This window comes from Erithacus rubecula (genome assembly GCF_903797595.1).
Source record: "Erithacus rubecula genome assembly, chromosome: 6".
Lineage (NCBI taxonomy): Eukaryota > Metazoa > Chordata > Aves > Passeriformes > Muscicapidae > Erithacus > Erithacus rubecula.
Window position 1 is genome coordinate 11,695,986 of NC_136688.1, and position 22,959 is coordinate 11,718,944.

The 22,959-nt window shown below is 39.0% G+C and overlaps 1 protein-coding gene across 1 annotated transcript in view; it reads left to right on the top strand.

The window, feature by feature from the left end:
- The window catches only part of SHANK2 (SH3 and multiple ankyrin repeat domains 2), a 274,142-nt gene that overhangs the window by 143,550 nt on the left and 107,633 nt on the right, over positions 1–22,959 (top strand). Inside the window, 2 exon segments of the mRNA XM_079307962.1 lie at positions 14,954–15,036; positions 16,715–16,839. Coding sequence (XP_079164088.1) covers positions 14,954–15,036; positions 16,715–16,839 — 208 coding nt within the window.

Genomic DNA, 22,959 nt, shown 5'->3' on the forward strand with positions numbered 1-22,959 from the left:
CATTTATTGTAGGAGAAAAAGAAAAAACTCTGAAATGTGTAAAGCAATCATAGTGTTTCATGCAGCACAATACAAAAAAGAAAAAAAAAGAAAAAAGAAAAATATGGTAACTGTTGTTTTTGTTCTGTGATCTTAGACTTTGTTCTGAGGTTCAGGCATAGTTTTTATGTGAACTGAACAATCTGGGGAGGAAGTTCCCAGTTGGACATGATGTGATTGACTGGGGGAATCTGATGGTGGTAAAGTTGTCAAGAAAAGCTGCGAGTCCATAATCTGAGACAAGCTCTGCAGAACAGCCTCACTGGTTACTGCGGACATTTGCAGTGAAAAGAGTTGGCTTTTTGCAAGGTTCTTTGAGTGATCATTAGTCTACAAAATCCATATCCTTGTCTCTATATTTCAGTGTGAATGGATAGGGTTGTTTCTGCTAAAGAGAAAAGCTGTGTCTGCTACATGTTGCCTCAGAGATATCAAATAATTCCACTTGGAAACCTCCTGCTTTCTAACAACAGATTTTTTTCATTAGAAAATGTCAATTCCATCCAAACCTTCCTTCCACCCTTTTTTTTTTTTTTTTTTTTTTTTTTTTTTTTTTTAAGTAGTTGGTTTATTTCTCTGTTGTTTTGAGATTTTTTCATAAAGGTATTGGGTGTGTGCAGTGCAACAGTAAAGCTCTCAAAAATATACCATTACCTGATTCAGAACTGAGCAGGAGAAATAATCAGGAAAAAATGAACTTCCATGCAGCCTTGTATGAATTAGTTATGAAGTGTGTCTGCAGTTGATATCTATTAATTGTCCGAGTAGAGAGAGGGAAAGCAACAGAGTTCTCTTGGCAAGGTTTGGAAGAAAACTCTCCTTGAGTTTACACATAGAGTCCAAGACCCAGTGGATCCATTTGGAAGGGTAATAACGGAAATTGAGAGGAAAAGGTAGGAGGAAGCAGAATTAATGTGAAATTCAAAGAATTTCCAAGTGGAAAGGTAGACTTGCTTATTACATTTTTTCAGCAAAGTATGGTAAATCTAGAATTTTTGTAAAGTAGCACCAGGAAAACTAAAAAAAACAGTAAGACACCAAGTTGTGTTTCAGGTACTTGACTGAGGCTGCAAATCAGCTTTTTGTATCTCTGAACAGTGATTTCACTGGTACTTGCGTATTGATGCTAAAGCAAAAAGAATTTGCATTTCAGAACCTGTCCGGAGATTAATGTCTCTTGGTGGTACATCCAGATTTAATTCCTCACAAGCACTTCTTCAGTGGGGGGAATTATTCAAGGAAGCAAACGGGGTGTGAAAGTAGAGAACAGTTTTTGATATTGCCAGATTTGTACTGCTTTGATTACTTTCTCTGTTATCATTTCCTATCAAAGTCAGGGAAGAATACATTAGAACAGATCTAACACTGGCAGCAAAGGTTTCATAAACATTTGTCAGAAGGCAATTGTGCCTCTGTGCTAAGAACAGCTCTGAATCCAAAGTATTAACAAAGCTGATCCAGTTCCTTTCTGGAGATGATGTGGGGGAGTGAGGGGAAGTGTCTGCTCCTTTCTCTCTTTCCTTCTCCCTCCCAAAGGGCAGAAATTGCTGAGTAAAAACACTCTGTTCAGAAATTTATATTAATGGGCTTATTCACATGCAGGAAAATACATTGTACATGGCATTTTTCATCTTGAGGAAAATGTGCAGCTTGAGTAATGGAGGTTCATTAAATCCTATTTCAGCTTTGCATAAGAGATCAGTTATCCATACATTAACTTCGGGAAAATGGGAAGGATGCTTACTAATGTGGAGAAAGGCATTGAGACGTGCCTGCCTGTGCAAATAGTCACTGAATATCATTCTAATATAATATAATATTTGAAACTTCCAGGTGTGATGTATTATCTGCTTTAAATGCTGATGACATGCCCTCAGCAGGGAAGAACTTCTTCTTAATATATATCCTCTTTCAGTTTAAATCCCCACTCCTTGTCCTGAAGAGCAGATACACCACTAAAACTGCAAGCAGATAATGCAAGACTGCTCTGCCACATCTCTGAAGTTTTCATTCTTCCCTGGATTATTCAGCAGTTAATTTAAATGCAATTATTTGTAGGGCGTAAATGAGTTGATTCATCAAGACTGAATTCCAGTTTAGTAACAGAAAGTATTGCTAAAGTATGGAAAGGATGTTTGAATTAAAAAAAAGATCTTTATTTTTTTTAAACTTAAAGGTAAGGTAAACCTCTAGAAATGATCATTTTTATCTGCTTTTTAACTAAATTGAGGGAATTAATGAATTCTTTCAAGATGGGACAGTGGATTGTTCAGTCAGGAAAATATGTGGAATTAATTAGTTGTTTAATTTCATATGTAAAAAGTTATCACCCTTTTAAATGGAATGGGATTGATAATACAGTGATAACTTAGTTTTATACTCTGGAGACATAAATAATATGAGACAGTGTGGTGCTGTGTAAAAATGATACTTGGTGTGGCGGAAAACATGATCCATTGCCTCCATGAATTTGGGAGCTTTAGGACACGAGAGTGGAAACTTTTCCTACTGCATTCATTGCATCATCTCCCACCCCCAGAAGAGCAGGGCAGCAACAAAAGCCAATAGCACAATTGGATGCCAACCTCAATGCAATCAAATAGGCACATAAATGGAAGGTCTCCTGCCAGAATTATCGACTTTCACATGTGGGATTTTCTCCAGACACTTTAACTGGTTCCAATCCCTCCATGGGAGAAGTTTTCCTGGTGCCTTTCCTTGATGTCCCATGGCTCCAGCAGTATTAAGGAGCTTGCAGGAGAGGATGTGATGACAAATAACCTTTTCTGAAGGCTGGTTGCCACCACATTAATGACAGGAACAAATTGATTTGCCTTATGGTTTTTGTTCTGTTTTTCTGGAGGAAGACAAAGAGGAAAATAGGATAGTGTACTCTGTAAAAAAACTTAATTAAAAGCTTCATTCATTAACCCTACTGTCCCTACTTGGAGTCAGGTGGCAACATCTGTGTCCCATGAGTGTAGAAGCTGACAGGAGCAACTCTTCAAAAGCCAATTTATATACAAACACCTAATAAAAACCAGAGAGATTCTTCTCAGATATTCTTTCCAGGCCATTCTCTGTTGCTTTTGCCATCTGTGCTATTGGATAGAGCAGTGTAAGCTTTAATCCTGAGCAGCTCAGAGTGACTCCTTGGCATAGCTGAAGCTGTCTGCCTCTGTAACTCAGCATGCTGTGGAGAGCTCGGTTGTATTTTTTATTTTTTTTAGCCAACAGAATGTGCCTGTTGGATACTCTTGTCCCAAAGCTGTGATGTAAGTGGTGCTGTCTTGGTAGTTTAAGTATTAGGTATGTTACACACCTTTTTTAGTGGAAGCTCTCAGTCTGATGCAGAAATATTTTCTTCTGGTTTGAGATCTGGTTTCATGTGGGTATTTCACATAAGTAATCCTCCCTCTGGAGAAATGCAGTTGCTCATCTCTTTAAATATAGATTTTAAAATAATAAAATAAAAATTTAAGACAGATGAAAAGTTTTGGTGAAATTCTGGCCATTGCAAGTGGTGAGGAATTACAGCTGATGAGGAGCATCACATTGTGATTAAATATAAGCCTGTGAGACAGTGATGTGGTTACATCGGAAAGCTCTATGAGATTTTAATGATTGAAAATCTCTGCAGATGTGATATCATGGTTCCTTTGGGCACAGAGAACAGTCGGCACCAGCCAAATTGTAGTGAAAAAAAGTATGTCACATGTTTTGTGTGGATGTAATCTCACCTGATGTCTAAAGTTATTTTGTTGGACTTGCCTGTTGTCTATTCTGAATTAATTAATTAACTATGAGTATGTAACAGTCTGATGGCACTGAGCTGCACTTGTGAGGCAGAAAGGCAAGGGTAGCCCAGTTTTAATGCCTTGGGCCTCATTAACTTGAAGGGCATAATTTGATGCAATTTGAAGAACTGCATATGTATTCAAGCAATAATTAATGCATTGTAGCCTCCATGGAGCAGGTGGAGAGGTAAAATGTGGTTTTTCATTTACAGTTATTCAATTTCTAATGGAAATTCCTTTGCTTAAAAATAAACAACTTTGCACTTTGCCTCCCCTGCTGTTGAGTGATGCCACAATGGAGCTTTTTGTGCTGTTGACTACAGCAAATATTGAAAGGAATTGCTGAAACAGGAGGTAAAAAGAGTGTGTGTGTGTGTGTGTGCATGTGCATCTGAATTATGGTGCCTCTCATCTAAACCTGTCTTATGATTGCACTATTAAGGCCTAATATAATTATGGTAAGATGCTAAAGCAAAACTCTACCGTAAATTTTCAACAGACTGTAAGTGCATTTTTAAGTTGTTTGCTGAGTGAAGTTTGCTCAACCCACTTCAGTAAGATTCCAGCTTTTAGCAACTAGTGGTTTAGTAACTAATGACTAAAATGTGTCAGGCATTTTCTAGGCAAGATGTTTGCCTAAATTTTTAGTGGTAAGTGTTAACAAAAAGAGATCAAGACCTGAAAAACAAATAAATAAATAAATAAAGCCTTTCCCAAATTTAGAATTACAATGCTCCTTCTGAAAAACTTTTAGCATCTAAGTCTAGTGCTAGTCCAAACTTTACTGTGTGCCTGGAGTGGAGAAGCTGCTGCTTGCAAGGGCTGGGATTTCGGGGCTGTGCCATTTCCTGCACAGCAATTGGTACTCCCAGGCTCAGCAGGATTTCCTCTGCAACTCCTCCGGCCGGATGCTGGAGGACAGCATGGATTTAAATGTCACCACTGAAAGCAGCAGCCTGTGTCCTGTGCATGGGGAGAATAAAGTGGTTTTTTCCTTTAAATTAGACTAGAGGAATTTAAAAAAGAAAATAAAAAGCAGTGGAGATGCAGAAAGAAGTTTGTGAGGGTATGACACCAGGTTGGTTAGAAACAAGAGCCACATAATTAGAGCAGAGGAAAACAGGAGATTCAAATGTTTTTTTTTGGGGGGAGGGGGGAGAAAGGAGAATGATTAGGTTTCTAATAATTAGTGTTTTCCATTCCTGCATCCCAACCCCTCAATGATTTAATTCCCTGCCCCAGGGCAACTTTGGCTGTCACCTCATCACCACATGAGCAAAGCCTCCATATGGTGCCTCTGGTTGGGAGTGATGCAGTTGGAAGTTTTGGCAGCCCCAAATGGAACAAATAACTGGTGATCTCTCACTGTGGGCTTGCCTCCAGTAGGAGTGATTTAAACTGCTCTTCCCCCTTACCCCGTTTCCAGGCAGATTTTCACAAATATTTATTGCATTTGGAGAATTTGATCTCTGAGGCAAAATCCTCAGGGTAGCTGGCAGGCAACATATGTGTTTTGTTCCTCTTAAAAGCTGAAATGATCCAAAATTGGAAAGGGGTGGATTTTCATGCTCGGTGTCTACCATAGTGCCGAAGGAAGGTGGTGGGATAAGAGTGCCTTGTTTCTCCTGGGACAAACCAGATGTGCTGGAGATGTGTTTCTTTAAGAAATGAAGTTGAACCCAACAAAGAGGGAGCAGCAAACGAGCAAACAATAGCTAGTGGTGGAGCATTCACATGGACTGAAGAAGGTCTGAGCTTGAGTCCCATGTGTGTCAGACTTAAATCCAGAGCCTGAGCTGCTGCTGAACGCTAGGAACCTGCTGGACAGAGCGGGGCTTTATCCAAGCCCTTTGAAATGTTGCTCTTTCCCCGAGCCAAGAGGCAGATGCTCTCTCCATCCTGGTGGATGTAACGGGGTGCTCCATGGGAATGATTGGCAGATGCACTGATTGAGTAGCTGGTGATGCTGCTGGGGCTCCCTGCTCTCTCTGACACAAAATGTCAGCCTGTTTTCCAAGAGATGATGTCTGACAAGCACTAAAATGTATCAACAAAAGATTGGCTTAAGGGATAAGTGTTACACAAAACCTGAGTTCATGGCAAGCTTCTGAGCAGAGAAAAAGCAAGTGTTCAATGTATGCACTAAGAAAAAGTGGCAACTGCTTTTTTAGGGAAAAAGAAAAAAAAAGACCATTACCCATGTGTCTTCTAATTTCTCTAATTTTTTGTCAGGCCCAGGAAACAGAATTAAGAACTTGGTTGCTCCAGTTGAAAACCAGGGCTGATACTGAGTAGATTATGGGATCCTTTAGACCAGCATGTCCAAACCTGGAGCAGTTGCACCTATGGCAGAGGTGGTTTATATCTCTACTGCAAACACTTCCAGTACCATAAATTCTGAAATACATTAAAATCTGTGCATCTGAATTGAATTGAGATGATAAACCAGCATTTTAACCCTGTCTCCAGTACAAAGAAAATGAAAGTTTCATATTCCCAGAAATTCCACATCAGTGCAACCAACAAGCTGAATGTGAAAGGCAAGGGGGCAATAAAGACAGGTTTCAGTTCAACATTCACATAATTCAGAAAAATCATGGCCAATTTAAATTAAATTGTCAAATCAGTGGGTTTTTTTTCAGCAACATTTTGTGCTAAACTGGCCATGCTTTGACAGAATTGCTGAAAATGATGATGCTGGTAGGCAGGAGAGCTGTTAAGATGGACATTTTGTCTTGCAGGTAAGCAAAATTTGGAGTAGACTTAAAATAACTCAAGGGCTTAGTGCAATTAGAGAAATGGAGAGGGTACATATATTTCAGATAAGAAGGTATAGCTGCCTCTTCCTTTCTGATGTTAATGAGACTGAGAAATAATGTGATTAGTCAGGAGTTTTAAAGGGATATGTGAAAATTTAACAGTAATTCACATCTATGCAAAATACTAGAAAATCAAAGTGTTTTTAGACTGTATTTTTAAAGCTCTTGGAGAAGAATAAATATATTTTCAGAAAAACTTTATGCCTTTGGTGAGGCCTCATTTATTTTGAGACAGAACTTCAAAATTACTTGTAAGCTGTATACTAAAGGCATAACATTTTTTGTGATGGAAAACTTGTGGGATCCCTTAAAAATAATTTGAAACCCATGTTTATCACCAGTCTGTTTCTTTCCCCTATTTCATAGTTTAGTTTTGTTTAGACTCTCTTGGATCAAGTGGAGTTATGATACCAAAATGTACTGTGAATTAATAATTGTTTTAAAGACTTGCAAGGTCAAACTTCTACCTTAAAGGGCTTGTAACACATTTTAAAAGTGTTAATAAAACACTTGGCTGTTTGTTTTCTTTCAAACCCAAGGTGTGACTGAAGTTGTTCCCTTGTTCTGCCTTTGCTACTTGTCCTGTTTGATAACCTTGAACATGTTCCTCTTCTTGGTAGTGAGGTTGTCTGTGATAAAAATGACCAATTTTAGCAAAAACATCAGGAAAATTATTCATCAAAAAACCTATATAAAAAAACAGTGCGTTTAACATATATAATTATTATTCTTCTTATCTAAATATATGCTAAAATGATTAGGGAGAAAATTCCTCTTTCTCTGTGGTTTGGTAGCAACATCAGAGGGTGGAACTGCAGCTGTTTGGGGTAAGAAAATACAAACCTAAACAGTAAAGTGTTTATTAGATAAATATTCTGGTTACCTAAACATATGTGAGTGTTTGGACAGCCTGTTTGCTCAAGGCTCATCGTATTAGCAATGAATATTAATATTTTCACAGTCCAGGCTCACACTGCTGAGATGCTTGATAATGAAAACTGAAAATTGCTGATAAGTATCAGGTGCAAGAGGAGTGTGCTGGAGCCCAAAATATTCCTGTGCTAGGTGGAACATCTGTGTGAAGCTATTTGAAGGACTCTGGGCTATAAAACTCTCCTGTTCCATAGCAGAAGGACTCCTGCCTGCATGTCTCATGTCTGGTTGTCACTTTGTCATGTGTGTTGTTAGAAATGACTATTTATTTTTAAATGATGAATGAATTTAAATAATACAGAGGAACTGAGCTTTTATTTTTAAGATTATTTAAGCTCATTTTGCCACTCTCCTCATCCCCAATGAATTTTTGTTTTCTCTATACCAGTGCAGATGTGAAAGAATAATAACATTTGTCTTGAAAAAGGCTAAAATACTCAGGTTTTTTATAAGTGTGAATAAATATATTCATGCATGGTTATCAATATATTCATACCTATGGTGTATATATACCCTAAATATATATTTGCTTAGCATTATGAACTTACCACTGACTTCTTTATTGCCTTCATATCCTATCCTTAGATTCTTCATGATATAGAATCAGACTTTTACTAGATGATTTCTCTTTCCAGGAAGTTGACTTCCTGGTTTCCTGTATCAATATTTTTACTTTAATTGTTGCAGTTTCAGCAACATAAGGTGAAAACAGAAAAAAAACCAAAAAACCAAAAAACCCCCCACAAGTACAAATAGAAAAATCAATTTATTTGAAAAGTATTACTTTATATTGGCTACTTTCTTTTCCTGCACACCAAAAAATACGACATTAGGTGTAATTAAAAGTTGAATAAAGGAATGTGGACTGAGGGGGAGAGAGAGAGAGACAAAGTTTCTCCTTCATTCTACATAAAGAAATTGTGCAACAACTTTGCACTTCTGTTGTGAAATTTATTTCTCTTTTAAACCTGTATTTTTCTGATAAAGTATAAACCCATTGAAGTATACAGCGCTGTTACTCTCTTTAAGATAGGTTGCTTCTTTGTAATGATGGTTGGTTTTTTGGGCACTTCTGCTGATCACAGACTGGAAAAAGCAGCACCCTCCTTCTGAATTCCTAATTCTTGCTGAATCCCTGATATCATGGCTAATATTAGTGCGGGTTTGGGGACTTAGTGAAGAACTATTCTTTTTTCACCCAGGGTATCAGGTATTTAAAATCCAATAAAGATGCTTGATTCCTTGTTTAGAAGTGTGAATGAAACACCTTTTTTAGATGGAAGATGTGATGTGCCCCGTCAAGTTTTAATGGATCCTGTGATTCCCTCATTGCAGAGTACAGATCCAGAACTGGAGAATATCTCCATGTCTTTTAAAACAACCATTTGACATAACCCTCTTTCATTGGCAGATTTCAAAGCAAAATCTACAGCCTTGCTGTTCTCATGATCAAAGGGCTCCACAAGATGTTTACTAACTCTGGAGAACCAGCACTGGCACAGGAGATTGGAAAGACAAATATATAAATATGAGGAGACTACAGGAGTATTGCTGGAGCATCCTTTCTTATTTTCCCTTTTCTTTATCTGGCTTGAACGTAGCCAGCTGAGGAAGACACAGCTGTGCCAAGTTTACCAAGAAGAAATTAGACCATGTCCCTTCTGTTGCAATTTGAAATTGTTTGCCACAAATTATAAAGGAGAGGAAAACAGTGCAAGCAGGAGTAATGATGATCTTTCACGGTCTGTCTTCTCTGGGTATTTTTGTTTGAGTGCTAGCTGTGCCAGTCAGGCACTGACACACAACCAATGGTCTGTGCCAGTAAAGATTCTGCTCTTGGATTCTTTTGAGAGCACCTGTGATGCTGAGATCCATAAGCAGTACTAAGCATTTGATTCCATGCTGTCCTTCCATGTGCAGCCCTGATTTTCCAATGTACTTTTTTTTAAATGAAATAGTAGAATGACTTTGACAATTAGCTCTATGTGATTCCCTTCATCCCTTCTCCATCCTATTTTCATTATTTTACCATGATCATATTCCTTGGACTTGTATCTTCAGCTGCCTAGTAAGGAATTTATCAATTTAAAGTTTACTGCTCTCCAGTATTTCTATTCTAATGCTGGGTTCTGTCTGCCCTGAGGAAAGCACTGACCCATCTATTTTGAAATATTTTCTTCCTCCCAAACACAGCTTGCTATAAACTTCCAGTTAAACATATGTTCTAAAGGAAAATCATTTAGACTTGTCATATATGACATTGGGATTGCTCAGCTATACAGAGTGAGCCAACCCCACCCATTCTGGGATCTTAGGATTCTGTGAAGGGAGAGGTCACTGTGAGTTTGAATATATGGTTGTCTACATCCCACTGTTTCTGTTTGGGTTGCTGGTGGGTTTTTTAGGAACAACCTGTGTATTTTCCTACCTGCACAGAACCTACTTGCTGCTGTAGCTGCTGCCTCTTGAACAAGTGATTGCTGCTGTGCCTGATACAGGACAGCTGTGAGAGCTCTTCTCTGAGACCTAAAAGTAGATGATTGATGCCTGAGAAACTTAAGCAATCACAGAAAGAGTCTTCATTAATCTTGAAGACCTTAATTAGTAGGATTAGCCAATTTTCCTGAAGCCATTAGAGTAGTTGACTATAAATTGTAAGGTTGACCTCTTCCAGCAGTAACAGGAAATGTTTTCCCACTGAAAGTTTGCTGTATCCTACAATAAGGTTTGCTGTAGACATAATTTACATTTTATGTGGCATCAGGACAGGTTACTTCCTGGAAAAAGGGAGAGAATATTTTCAATGTGCCTTTAACAGGGATTGACTGTTGGATAATGCACAAAGGGCTCCTCCTGTTGAACAGATTTCCCAAATGCCCTTCTCTGGCTCGAGCATAACCACCATAAATTTGCCATCTTATCCTGAAAGGAATTAGTGTGACTTCTTCCAGACATTGCATATAAATTTATGAAATGATTTAGATATTGCTTTATTGCACCTGGCAGAGCACTTTATTCTTCTAGGATGTATCTAGCTGTGAACTCAGGAGATCCGAAAGATTGCAATTGCGGGAGTGCTGAGGAGAGTAAAAAGGGCTAATGAGGAGATGTAGATTTACTTGGCCAACTGAAAGAAGTGGACCTGGAGAGAGACAGGTTCACTTCCCACTCAAGGGGAAAGCAAGTCCTGACTGAAGGGATTGTAGACTCAGAGGCTACTGAAGCTGAAGAGGTTGGCTTATGTTTCTAGGGGATGCATGACTGCAGAGAATCAGGAAAGTAATTCCTTTTAATATTCATATTTTTCTTCTGTCTTGGGGAGAGACTGGCTATATACCAAATAGCCACTTTTGTTTCCAGCTAATGGTGATAATTTTCAGTGGAGTGTCCTCTACTTGCTGTTTTTCAGATTGAAATCAGCAATGAAACACTTGATACAAACTTGCCTAAACACATCCTGTATTCCTGATAGTCTTCACCTCTGTAATTTAGCATTTTAACTTGTAGAATAAGTCATGCCTTAAGATAGGGTGTAGTTATCCTTGATGAGAACAGGAAGCCAGATTTCGTGGGCCTGCCTCCAGCAGGAGCCTGCACTCCAACCTTTATTTTCTTCATACAGGTATTTATGAAAGACTTGACATTTCTCCTTCCTTCCTCAAATACTATCCTAATGGGCTGTTAGCAAAGCAGAAATTCCTGCTCTTTTGAAAAGCCCACACAAATGATGGTTGTTGTATGAGACAGTGCTGAGTTCAAAACTCACATACCTTTCTGACCACGGGCAAATCCTTGTATTTCCCTTTCTCTGTTGATAGTCTGTAAATGGAAATTGTAACAGCTCTATACAGTCCTTGAGCCTTAAGTTATTAAGGAAACTATATGAGCTGATGAATAAGTACGTTTTCTAATACCTAGTGCTTGAGTAAAGCAGAGATTTACATTGACTGTTATTTTGGCCTGAAGTTTTTATGATTGTGCTCCAGACAGAAATATCCTGCACATGATTGGATGCCTTTTGCATTTAACTTTGCCTGTGATGAATCTTGGCCTTACACGGCCCAAAGTCAAAGCAGCTTGTGCCCTATTTAAGTAATGAGCTATTGATTTTGGAATTACTCATTTTATTGCCATCATATGGAACTGAGGACATATTCTGAGGACTCATCTCTGAAATGGAAGCTGTTTAATTTCAGTTTGGGATGGAACAGAAATGGACTTCAGGAATTTTACCTACTGAAATTTGGCATATCACAGATAACAGGGACTGTCTGCCCTCACACAGAGCTGTGCATTATACTGAAAGAGCCTGGGAAGAAATTCCTCTTCTTGCATGAGCTCAGGCCTCTGAGCAGGCTCCGGATGTAATGCGACCTTCATTTGTCACTGATTGCCATACCCAGTGTTCTGCTGCTAAGTATTTACAACACCTCCAGGATCAAAGAGACACTGCCAAGAAGGCTCGTGGGGAGAAATTTTGACCTACTTTTACATTTGGCACCACTTTGCTGGCTAGGAGCAGGTGGACTGTGAGCAGACCTTTGGTGAAGGGCCCACCCTGACTGGCACAGAGAGCCCTGGCGTGGCAAAGCAGGCAAAAAGCAGCACTGCAAACAGTCCAAGGTTAAACTCTGCCCCTCTTCAGCCTTCTTTTCTTGGGAAAGCAAACTTTTCTGAGAGAAAGGGTGTGGAGGTTGCAAGTTCAGTTCATTTTTTTTTTGTGTGTCTGTTTTCCCCACTTTTCCTGCTGCTGGTTCTTCACTCTGCAGCCCTGGGGTATGTGTGGAGAACTAATTTACTTTCTGTGGTTGCTTGAGCAAGTTTAAACTACTCAAGCCATAGGATTTTTGCAGGTTTCCTACTCCTAGGGAACATAAATGAGAAGAAATGCTGCACATCTGATTTTTTCAAGCCTACATTTTTACTTTCCAGGCTCTGATACTGTTTTCTTTATGACTGGGACTGTATATTACAAAGCTTTATTTGTCAAAGAATAGAGATCAGTTTGTGTTTTCTCACCAAAAATCAGTTGTGCTTCTCCCTCCCTTCCCTCTCACCTCCCCCTTGCACGTAATTTTGTAAAATGTTGGCAATTTGGTATCCCCACTTTCAGTAAATTAACTGAAGTATAAAACTGGGTAGTGTATGGAATAGATGTGTTGTACATGAGAAGAAAATAAGAGGTGGTTTTTATGCCTTTAATCTGTGCATTAGAATGAAGTGAGCTTGACTTGACAATGCTCATCCATTTCATGAGCTGGCTCTGGAAGGACCCTGGATGCCTATTGTTTTTTGAATGTAGACCAGGTGAATTGATCCTGAGTTTGCTGAGCTGATAAACTTCTGAATTCTGTATGGAAATGAACTGACATGAGTCTGGGATCTGGGGAGTGGACATGAGGGGGTTCTTTGAACCAAACTCTTGCTATAATTAGGATCTCAGAAGTTGCCTTCTAAGCTCTATTAAGCTATTGATTGGTTACAATGAAACTTGAAGGGAATGAGTTTTATTAATTTGACCAAGTATTAAGAAAAATAATGCTGTTGACTCTTCAGTGGATAAGCACAGGGACCCACCTTGAGAATGTGATGGTGAAATGAGGGAAATAAGCCAACACACAGGAGCAGTCAGCTTCTAGAACATCAGGTGTTGATGGAGAGCTTCAGTGGGCTTTGAGAGTTGCATATTCCATCCCATCCTGATATCTCTGAGCAGCAGGGTGTTGGGCTTTCTCAAGAAGCAGAAGTCTTTAACTGTCAGAACAGGAAATGTCTGACACAGTAAATAACAGTAAGTTGAGAGTTGTTGATGTGGTGGAGACCATCTCTTGCCACAATATCACCACTGTGGCAGAATTTGTGTGTGGTGTTAAACACTCTGCAATTTGGAAGACAACATTACATCATCGCTTCAGCAGCCATGGGAAGTTTCATCCTGCAGAGTTGGAAAGGCACCAAAAGGATGGTCTGTGATGCACAAAAAATCTGGAGTTTGGAGGCTGTCCCTTGGTGTCCTGATATCATCATCCCTCTCTTTGTTCAGAGCTTTAAATAAAAAGGTCACAACAATTTCTCTTTATTTAGATTCCTCCTCCCCCTGGAGATTATTAATGCCCCTGAGGCAGATCCAGGATCTCCTTGCATTCGCGACTTTGGGGGCTGGATTCTGTGTAAGACCAGTGGGAACAGAAGTTGGCTAGTAAAAAATTAAGGAAACCGAACTTGCTCATACTCCTTTCTATCTGAACTAGTTCTGTAGGCATTTTAAAGTAGCATAGTTTGCAGTGCTGACAATTCATGAACTTAACCCCTGCAACTCATGGTGTGCAATGCTTTGGTAAAAGAGCATTCCAATTTTTTTTTTTCTTTGCACTTATTTTTAGTAACTTCGTGTTTAATGAAAGACATTAAACACCTTAAGGCTTTTACAGCTCATTCCCTGTATCTGAAAGGTCCCATTTTAATGTGTATTTTGTGCATTTTCTTCATCTACCTTCTACTTTTATCTTAGCCAATGACAGTGAGATTCCTAAGGCTACTTTCTCTTTAAGAGAATACTGCTTACATAAATAGTCCTTTACACCATCTCCTTGTTTTATAATATTAATTGTTTATCAGGAGACAGGAAATATTCCTTAGAAAATGTGTTTTCGTGCTTGTGCATGCCTTGTTACTATTTCAATTATGCAGATTCTTGATGCTGTGGAAATTTGTGCTTGATGACGCCAAGGCAGCTGCACGTTGTTAGCATTGTAGGCTGTCAGATGATCATGTGGGATTCTTGCAGCATGCAACATTCAATAGGATTGAAAAAGGGCTTTTGATGCAAGGCATAGCTTTCAGAATATATTTGTGCCTTTTAGTTAGCTAATAGAAAATCATAATTTATTATCTTTAAATTTAAAATGCTGCCTCATTTTTCTTCTGGTTGGTTTCATTTTGGCTTCACTAGAAGATGCATCTGGTACATCCACGATTGAGGAGTTTATTAATGATACTGTCGTTCAGTTCACTTACTTTTTTTTCTTTTAGAGTCCTAGCTAGCCCACAGATTACATGATCACATGTTCATCCAGTCATTCATATAGAACACAAACCACCATGCATGATTTCTTCTTCTTTCTTTTTCCTCTCTGCCTTTTTTATTCCTTTTAAGTTGCTTTGTCATGTTCTCTTTTACCATCCAGCTTAGTCTTTGTCTTCCCCTCGCTGCTAGTCGTTCTATATTTTCCCATGCTTGGTTACTGCAATATTATTTGATTAACGGGCTGTGATGATGATGAACCTGCACACTGGAGGAGCAGCTACTACAGTGGTGATGAAGGGATGTAATAATGGTCGCTATCCTCGGAATTCTCTCTACAGTGACTGCATAATAGAAGAAAAGGCAGTGGTCCTGCAGAAAAAAGACAATGAAGGATTTGGATTTGTGCTCAGAGGGGCAAAAGGTATGTGCTTCTGTGTGCTTCTGTGTGTGTGTGTGTGTGTGTGTGTGTGTGTGTGTGTGTGTGTGTGTGTGTATGTGTGATGTGCAGTGGCATGAAGAAATTTATACATCTCAGAATATAAGCAGGAATTATTCTTGGTGCACTTGGTTGCTAGACAACAGGATTCTCTCTATGCTATGCTACTCCGATGGATTTCGGTGCCTTCTCTCTGAAGCAGTTTGCATTTTTACATAGAAGAAGCACTGCATAATCGTTCTGGGGGGAGAAAGTTTTGCCTGTATTTTTCTCATGCCGGTGGATGTAGTATTTTGTCATTAATCTGTTCTGTTGTGCAGTTTACTTAACTAAGGAAAACCTGCTTTCCTCATAAAAACTGCTGCTTTATTTCAAATACCAGCCTGGTTTAATAGGGTTGCAAATAGGAATAGACAAGAGAGGGATGTTTTGTTTAAAATAGGTGTGGATCTTCTGCAAGGTGACATTGGTGCAGTTTTAGTATGAAAATATATTTTTTTTATATCTTCAGAAGCTGCACGTATGTTGCATGGCCTGTAGTGTGCTCATTTTTAAAACTGTTCATATGATAAGCTGCACTGCACTTCTCTGTAGGCTAAAATCTATCATGGCGGCATTCCTACGAGTTAAAAAAGGCATTCTATTTAATGATTTGCTTTTTAACTTCCAGTGCAGTTTACTCCCTTTGTATTTAAAAAAAGAATTTATATATCCGATGGTATGTCCCATCTCTTGCTCCCCCTCATTTCACATGGGCTCTCCCTTGCCTTGCTTGAGCATGAAAATTATTCCATGTCTTCATTCTTGGGACATGGCTTTTGCTCTCCCTGTTCCCCACCCCTAAACCTAAACCAGTGCCACGGCAGATTTGCAGGGCTGGGAAAGCTTTGCCATTTTTAGCAAATGAAATGTTTGGAGTTGAAGCAGGAAAGCCCAAGGCTCTGCCTTGTCTCTGAGCATTGGTGCAGGTTATCAGTGCTTTGAGCAGGGCTCACTCCCTCTGGGTGAGCCCAACAGTTTCCCCCAGATTTTCTCTGTAGCAGCGAGGGCGCCTCAGGTGAAAGAACCAAGGACTTTTCTGCCCGTGTATGTATGTGACACAGAAGGGCAGGCAGGGCTGTCAAAGGGCCAGCTGTGCCTCCTGTCCTAGAAAGTGATTTCTTCTAGTCTCTTCTTTGTTATGCATATCTAAATTTAGGAGGGGGAAAAAAATTCTGGTTGATCTTTTTCATCCTTTGCCACCCACCCCACCCCCCTAGTTTAGCCAGATGCTCTCTCCTGTCTCCAGCACGTAATTCATTTTTAGGTGGATGTTGCCAGAGTTACAGCATGCTGCCAGGCACATAAAAGGGTTACTTGAGCCAATACTGAATATCCTGGAATATGAGAACCCAGCTATTGCTTGGTGCAGTTTGATTTGGTTTGTGTCAGGAAAGGAGCAGGTATTTCCTCCTCTGGAAGGAAGACCTGTGGATTGCTGTTGCAGAGGGATTGCACTCTGTCCCCAGCATCCTGATCTCCTGTGAGGCACTTCCCTCTCACTTCCAGCACCCACCATTTATGAACCCTAAATTGGAATGGCCAATGATAGGCCTGTACTACAAAGTGGTATTTGCAAGCACTCCATAACTTTCTTTTCTTAATGTGGTATTTATTTTTAAAGCTGACACACCAATTGAAGAATTCACCCCAACTCCAGCCTTTCCTGCTTTGCAGTACTTGGAATCTGTGGATGAAGGGGGAGTAGCATGGCAAGCTGGCCTGAGAACTGGAGACTTTTTGATTGAGGTAGGAGATCCTGAAATTTGATTCTCAGTGCTCTGTTGGGGAAAGAGTGATGTTCCCATTGGAGAATTGACTCTGCAAAAAAGTGTGGGGTGCCTCTGAGCAGCAAGTTCTGTGGGCTAACACCAGTAATGTGCTTCACTTGATCACTTTAAAACTTCATGCAGTATTCAGGAAAGCAGTGACAAAGATCAGTGGTCAGGCTGGCTGGGAATTTTCTGGTTGTTCTTTTTGTCCTTTGGGAATACACTCTCAGAGATATTTGGGAGGACATAGTATTCTTTCAGTTATTGAAATTTAGATGAATTTCAATATTTATTGTGGGCTATCAGTTCTGGTTTCTCCTAAATATTTTCAGGGAGTAACCAAAATTAATGATTTTTTATGCAATTATTTCTGCACTCAGAAATATCCATGTTCTAGTGGTGTTTAGTAACCATGGAGAATAAAGCAAATTACTTTGACTTAAAATTGAATTTTTCCACTGTAAATATTTTACACTGTAAATACAAAAAATAAAGCAATGGATGCTATTGCAGTATAAATTACTTTATAAAAATGATATATTTAAATACTCTGTTCATTCTTTCAAAAAATATCTTCATGTTTGATATTTTTGAAGATTTTTTGTTTCAGTTTAGTATTTTGTTTAGTTTAGTATTTCAGTTTTGTTTAAATAGTTTGGTCTCCTTTTGAGTGTTGCTAGGTAGTTTGCAGCAAAATCATGATTTGGAATTCTTCCTCCTCTTCCCCCCACAACCTTTTAATGACCAACAAAGAGATGATGTGGTTTTGTGAAACTGGGTATTGAAAATAGGTCTTTTGGGGTGGATTGATCAAGCCTTGTCTGTAAGAACTATTGATTTTGCATTATTTGATGTGTTCTTCAGGCTTATGTATGGTTTGGTAAAATACTTCCTGGTGTTACAACGTTTATTTCTGCAGAGCTGGCTTTTGCATGCGGGAGAGGGTACAATATGCAGCTTTTTTTGGAGTGTGCCTTGAACTCCCATGGTGATTGAATTTAAATAGTTGCACCACTTCCTCACACTGTAGCCGTGAAAGAACAGCTTTGCAGGCTTCTAAAGTAAATAAATGTGCATTTTTATCTCTGTCTTCAAGCACATTTCCCTTGCTGTTTGTTTACTTAAGAAGAAGCATTTAGCGTTTAAGACCAGCTTGCAAATGGAACCGCTGTGGTCCCTGGGCAGGGGTCCTTCCAAAGCCCTCCCTATTCCTGTTAGGTGGGGTTTTGAAATAAAGCTGTATTTTTGGAGCTTGTTAGGTTTCTTGTTAGGCTTTTAATCCATGGGAAGTATGAAGAGTCTGTACTGGCAGATTGCACAGATAGAATAGATGGTGAACAGTGTGCAATTTAATTCATTATGGAATGACAAATATGCCCGTGGATTTTTTTAAGATCTCTGAAAGGGTGGAAGAAGGCTGAGTAACTGATTCTGCACAAAGCTTTACTGTTTTTTGGCAAATAAGAGAAGAATTATAATTAATTGTCTAGACAATTTACTCCTAGCCTTAACTTCGAAGAGCAGCTAAACATACACATACAGTGCTGAATCAGGAGGACGTTTATCCATACTCTAGCATATTTGTAATTAATTCTGAAAGAAGCCATTATTACATGCAAATCAAATCCATTTCTGTGTAATTTATGTTCATCGGGGTTATTCCGTTCTGAATTTTGCGACTTAATTAAGAGGATATGATAATCCTGAGAAATGACAACTTGGCTATTGCAGACTTTTCTGTTGGAGAAAGGCAGGATTTTTTTCTGTTTTATGGCCAACATGAAGTGCACAGCCCTGGCTGGATGGAGAAAGCCATCTTTAGAGACATTTACAGTCATGCAAAAGACTGCTGAAATAGAAGTCCACCTGCACATCTAGGAATGCTTTATCTTTTGTGTTGAACAAGAGGATTTAAATTTACACCTCAGCAAGTGGTTGTCAGCCCTGGTGTAGTCAGCCTGCCTTGCTGCTAAATGATTTCTTCCACGACTCTGAAGTTTATGCCTCTGTGTGTAAGTGCCACCTCAACCATTTGTAAGTAATATCAGACATTTATCACATGATACATGTCACATGAATAATAAAAGAGTTAATGGGCAACCAGGATCCTAATTAGTGCTATTTATAACACATGTGGCAGGTGCTGGGTGTTAGGGAGGGGAGAGTCCAGTCTGGCAGGGGGCAAAATGAGAGGCAGAGCAGATGCTTCATTCTTGCTTGAGGAGGTTTGATGGCTCAGGATTGTGGAGCTAAGGGGAACCTCCCTATGGAAAAACAGGTTTGACAGGGTGATAGGTCATTTCTTTGGAGAGCACGAGGGTAGGAGAAGACAGGGCATCATTTCTTTGTGGTCTGGAATCTTCTGAAGGAGAGAAAACTTCAATATCGGCTCTGAGATACTGTAGTAATTTGTGTTTGGAGTTGATATATGTGGAGCAGAACAAGTAAAATATCTGTACAAACAAGGAAGAAAAAGTGCTGTGTTGCTCCAGCAGACAAATGAAGTAGAGATTACCTAGTACAGCTGGCATTGTATCATATGACTGGGTTTTTATCAAGTGTGCAGTTCCTGATTTGTCCAACCTGTACAACTAATTTTAACATGAGACTTCAGAGATGAACATTACACTTGCCCTTGGAAACAGTGCTCACAAGAGTCTCCATGGAAATTTCTGACTGTGTGTGGTTTGTCTCCTCCTTGCTTCAAACCCAGCCATAGCTTTTGTGATAAAAATTGTGAAGTGTGTAGTGCCTTTCCTGGATAGAGCACAAGGCTAATATACTGAGAAAGTGCAGGAGTAGTTTTATAGCTGAAGGAATGAAATAGAGGCAGCTGTCAATAGATGTGGATTTCTGTAAGCAGTTCAAGAGATGCCAATTCAATGTGATTTGTTTTTCTTAGATTTGATGAACAATCAGAAAACAAGAATGGTTATGATTTGGTTGTTATAACTGAGATTTTACAGCTTGCCCTGTGTGTTATTTTTCAGTATTTTACTTTATGTTTTCTGGAATCTTGATATCAGCCTGATTAAAAAGATAGATGCAAGTAAAACAACATATTAATCCAAAAGCTAAAAATTGCAGTCTCTGTTAGAAAGAAGTTTAAAAATTGCAACCATCACTAATTGCTTTGTAGGCTATTGATTACTTGTCAGTGACTGGATTTCTATACTCTTAACTGCTCAAGTCATGTCTTGAGACATGACCAAGAATTCTTGAAGGTAGGATTGTGTAGGAGATTTGCTTTGATGATATAATCAAGTTTAAGTATCTTTGAGTAAAGAAATCCATTAAACTGGAAGGCCCATTTTAACTCAGAATAGAGTTTTTTGGAGGGTTTTAGTGCATTAGGCTATAGATTGTCATTTAAAATTAACCCCCAGTGGATTATTAACTATTTGTTCTTGTTGTCCCCATGAGTGTGCAGCTGTTCTGCAGGTGTTGCCTGATGTGGCTTGTGGGGATTTTCCCTGTCACACAAACAATAATGTTACAATATCAATACTCAGAAAGCTGTGCTAAATCTGCAATATTTTACTAGAACAATGCATTTGTTCTCTAAATGAGGCATTGCAGTTTGCATTATTGTGCCATAAAATCTCTTCTTTTTCCAGATAAATTGAAATGTTATTATCTTCAGAATAGCATGGCTGTTTATTTACATTCCAGTTAATATGTAAACTAGATAAACCTGGTGAATTATTCATTTAAAAAATAAAAACAAAAGGGCAAAATTCAAGGTTTAATTTGAGGATCAAAACCAGAGATGGTAATAGAAGAAATGTCATCTTTTTTCTGCAGAACTCTTCAGCTGGTACTTGTACTAAAACATGCAAGATATTTGTGGTACAACTGCCTGTATTTCTTCATCCTCAAAAGCTTATACAATTTACTAGTACAAACTTTTCTTTAACTGGTTTTAGGTGGAAAATAAATGTTTTATTACAGACAACATTATTTTATCATTGTATTAAAGATATTTGCCATTTGATTGCATGTAAGAAGTAACAATAAGCATTTAGGGAGACATCTAAAAAATCTGAAATATTAGAAAAACAAAAAGCCTCCCCTACCTTCATACATAAATGAAGGTTCATATTTAGCAATAGGCTACTGGTTTATACAAACTTGAAAACTGCTGTGGGAAGTAAACTTTGAACTCTATTGTTGTAGCTTCAACTCTAGTAATTATGAATATTTTTAACAATGTTATGCCTTACATTGGTATTCAGTGGCTGGGTGAATTAGTGGCTTTACAAAGCCAGCTATTACTGATTCCAATCCTTTCAGCAGTAGAGGAACCTTCCCATCCTTTGATAATCTTCATTAATTACCCCATGGCTGCATTTTCTATTTCTAGTGTGAACTCTGCTCACTTCTACCACCAGATAGAAATCTAAATTTATTTTTTTTCTCAGGTAGGCTCATGGGAGCCATGATACTTTTTTCTCTCTTGGAAATAAGTGGAGGCTTTGTTAATGGCTTTGTATGAACTGGGATTCTCATGTTGCAGCTGAAAGTTTGCTTCTCTTCTCCCAGCAGTGTGAACACCAGCTCCATGCAGTGCTTAATAAGAGTGCTGTGTGTAGGAGGAAGAAAGCAAACCCAACATTCTCAGTACATTTCTGAGGGCTGGTTCAGCTCTCACAATTAGGCCTTTCTGAGGGACCAGCAGGTCAGGTCCCCATTAGTTCAGTGTCTTGCAGAAGGGTTTTCATTGCCAGCTTGGCTGCTGCTCCTCCCAGCCAGGGAGCCTTCTGTTTGGCAGGAGAACAGCCAGGCTAGGAGATGCTCTGTTCCTAGACAGCACCTACTTTGGGTTTGGATCAACTCTACATCTTTTTAATGATGAGAGGTTTGCCAAAGCTGCAGCAGCACTGTGGTGTCTGAGCTTCTGGAGAGGGAGTTCCTGGCCAGGGCAGGGCCTTGGAACTGGATGGTCTTTGGTTCCTTCCAACAAAAACCATGCTGGGATTTTTTTTTATATGTAGACAGCACCAGTCTGGACACTACTGTTTTAAAATCTGTATATTTAATTGGCACATAGTTTGATTTAACCAACCATTTGAGGAAAAAGCTTTTTTCTGTTAACCAGTTGCTCATCATCCTCTTAGTGACATCTATAAATTATGTCTATTAAGCACCAGCAAGTCCCTGACACTGCTTAAAATGCAAGCTCTCAGAGTACAAAGAAAACTTTCTTCCTGTTTTGCTCTTGGAATTCACCTGCTGAAGTGTAGCAGCACATGTACTGGAGGGTTGGGACAATGGGCTCTTGGAAAAAGAGCAGCTGTGGTACAAATATGGAATAGCCTGGTATCTTTGCAGCATGTGACGGAGGGAATTAATTTTTCCCTTGATGGAGAAATGTTTTACTTTCTTTCCACTTAAACTTGGTGACTGAGGGTTCGGATTTGTTTAGTTTGTTTTTCTTATTTTATGCTTTTAGTGGATGGTGGTAGCTGAGTGAAATAATTGTGCCCTCAGAGTGCTTTGGATGTGCCCAAACCCACTGTACATAACTGTTTCTGATTGTTTTTTTATCTGTTTTTCACATGTATCTTCCAACCCATAGGAAATCATAGTGTTCCAAATGTGCCAGTGTGATAATAAAAAAGAGGAACAAACCTTGGTTAATTTTTAAAATATATTATTAAGACTGTTTCATTTTTGACCTAGATGGAAATGGGCAGGCGAAAGAATAATTTGGTCCTTAGAGGAGCTCAGTTGTTCACACATAAGCAAGTAATATGCTTTAAAATAAGAATGAAGAGCAGACAAGAATTAAAGCCCTTGGCTTTCCTGGCTGTGAGTAGAACTGGGAAGCATTTGACTTTAGCCTTGACTCTCCATGAAGTGTATATGGGGCTTCTGGTTCCCCAAAATTTAACAAGTAGCACTTTGAAACTCAGAGCTGATTTTTATGCTTTTTGAGAGAAGGACATGCAAGGAATTGTGATGATAATGACAGCAATAACCAGAAGTAGCTCTGTGCCCTTTCAGTTCTCCATTTTCAGTTTTAAGCCGTTTTGGCCTGGATGCCACGTATTTTAGGAGAATTTCCTGACATTCCTATCCTGAGGGATTCTGCCAA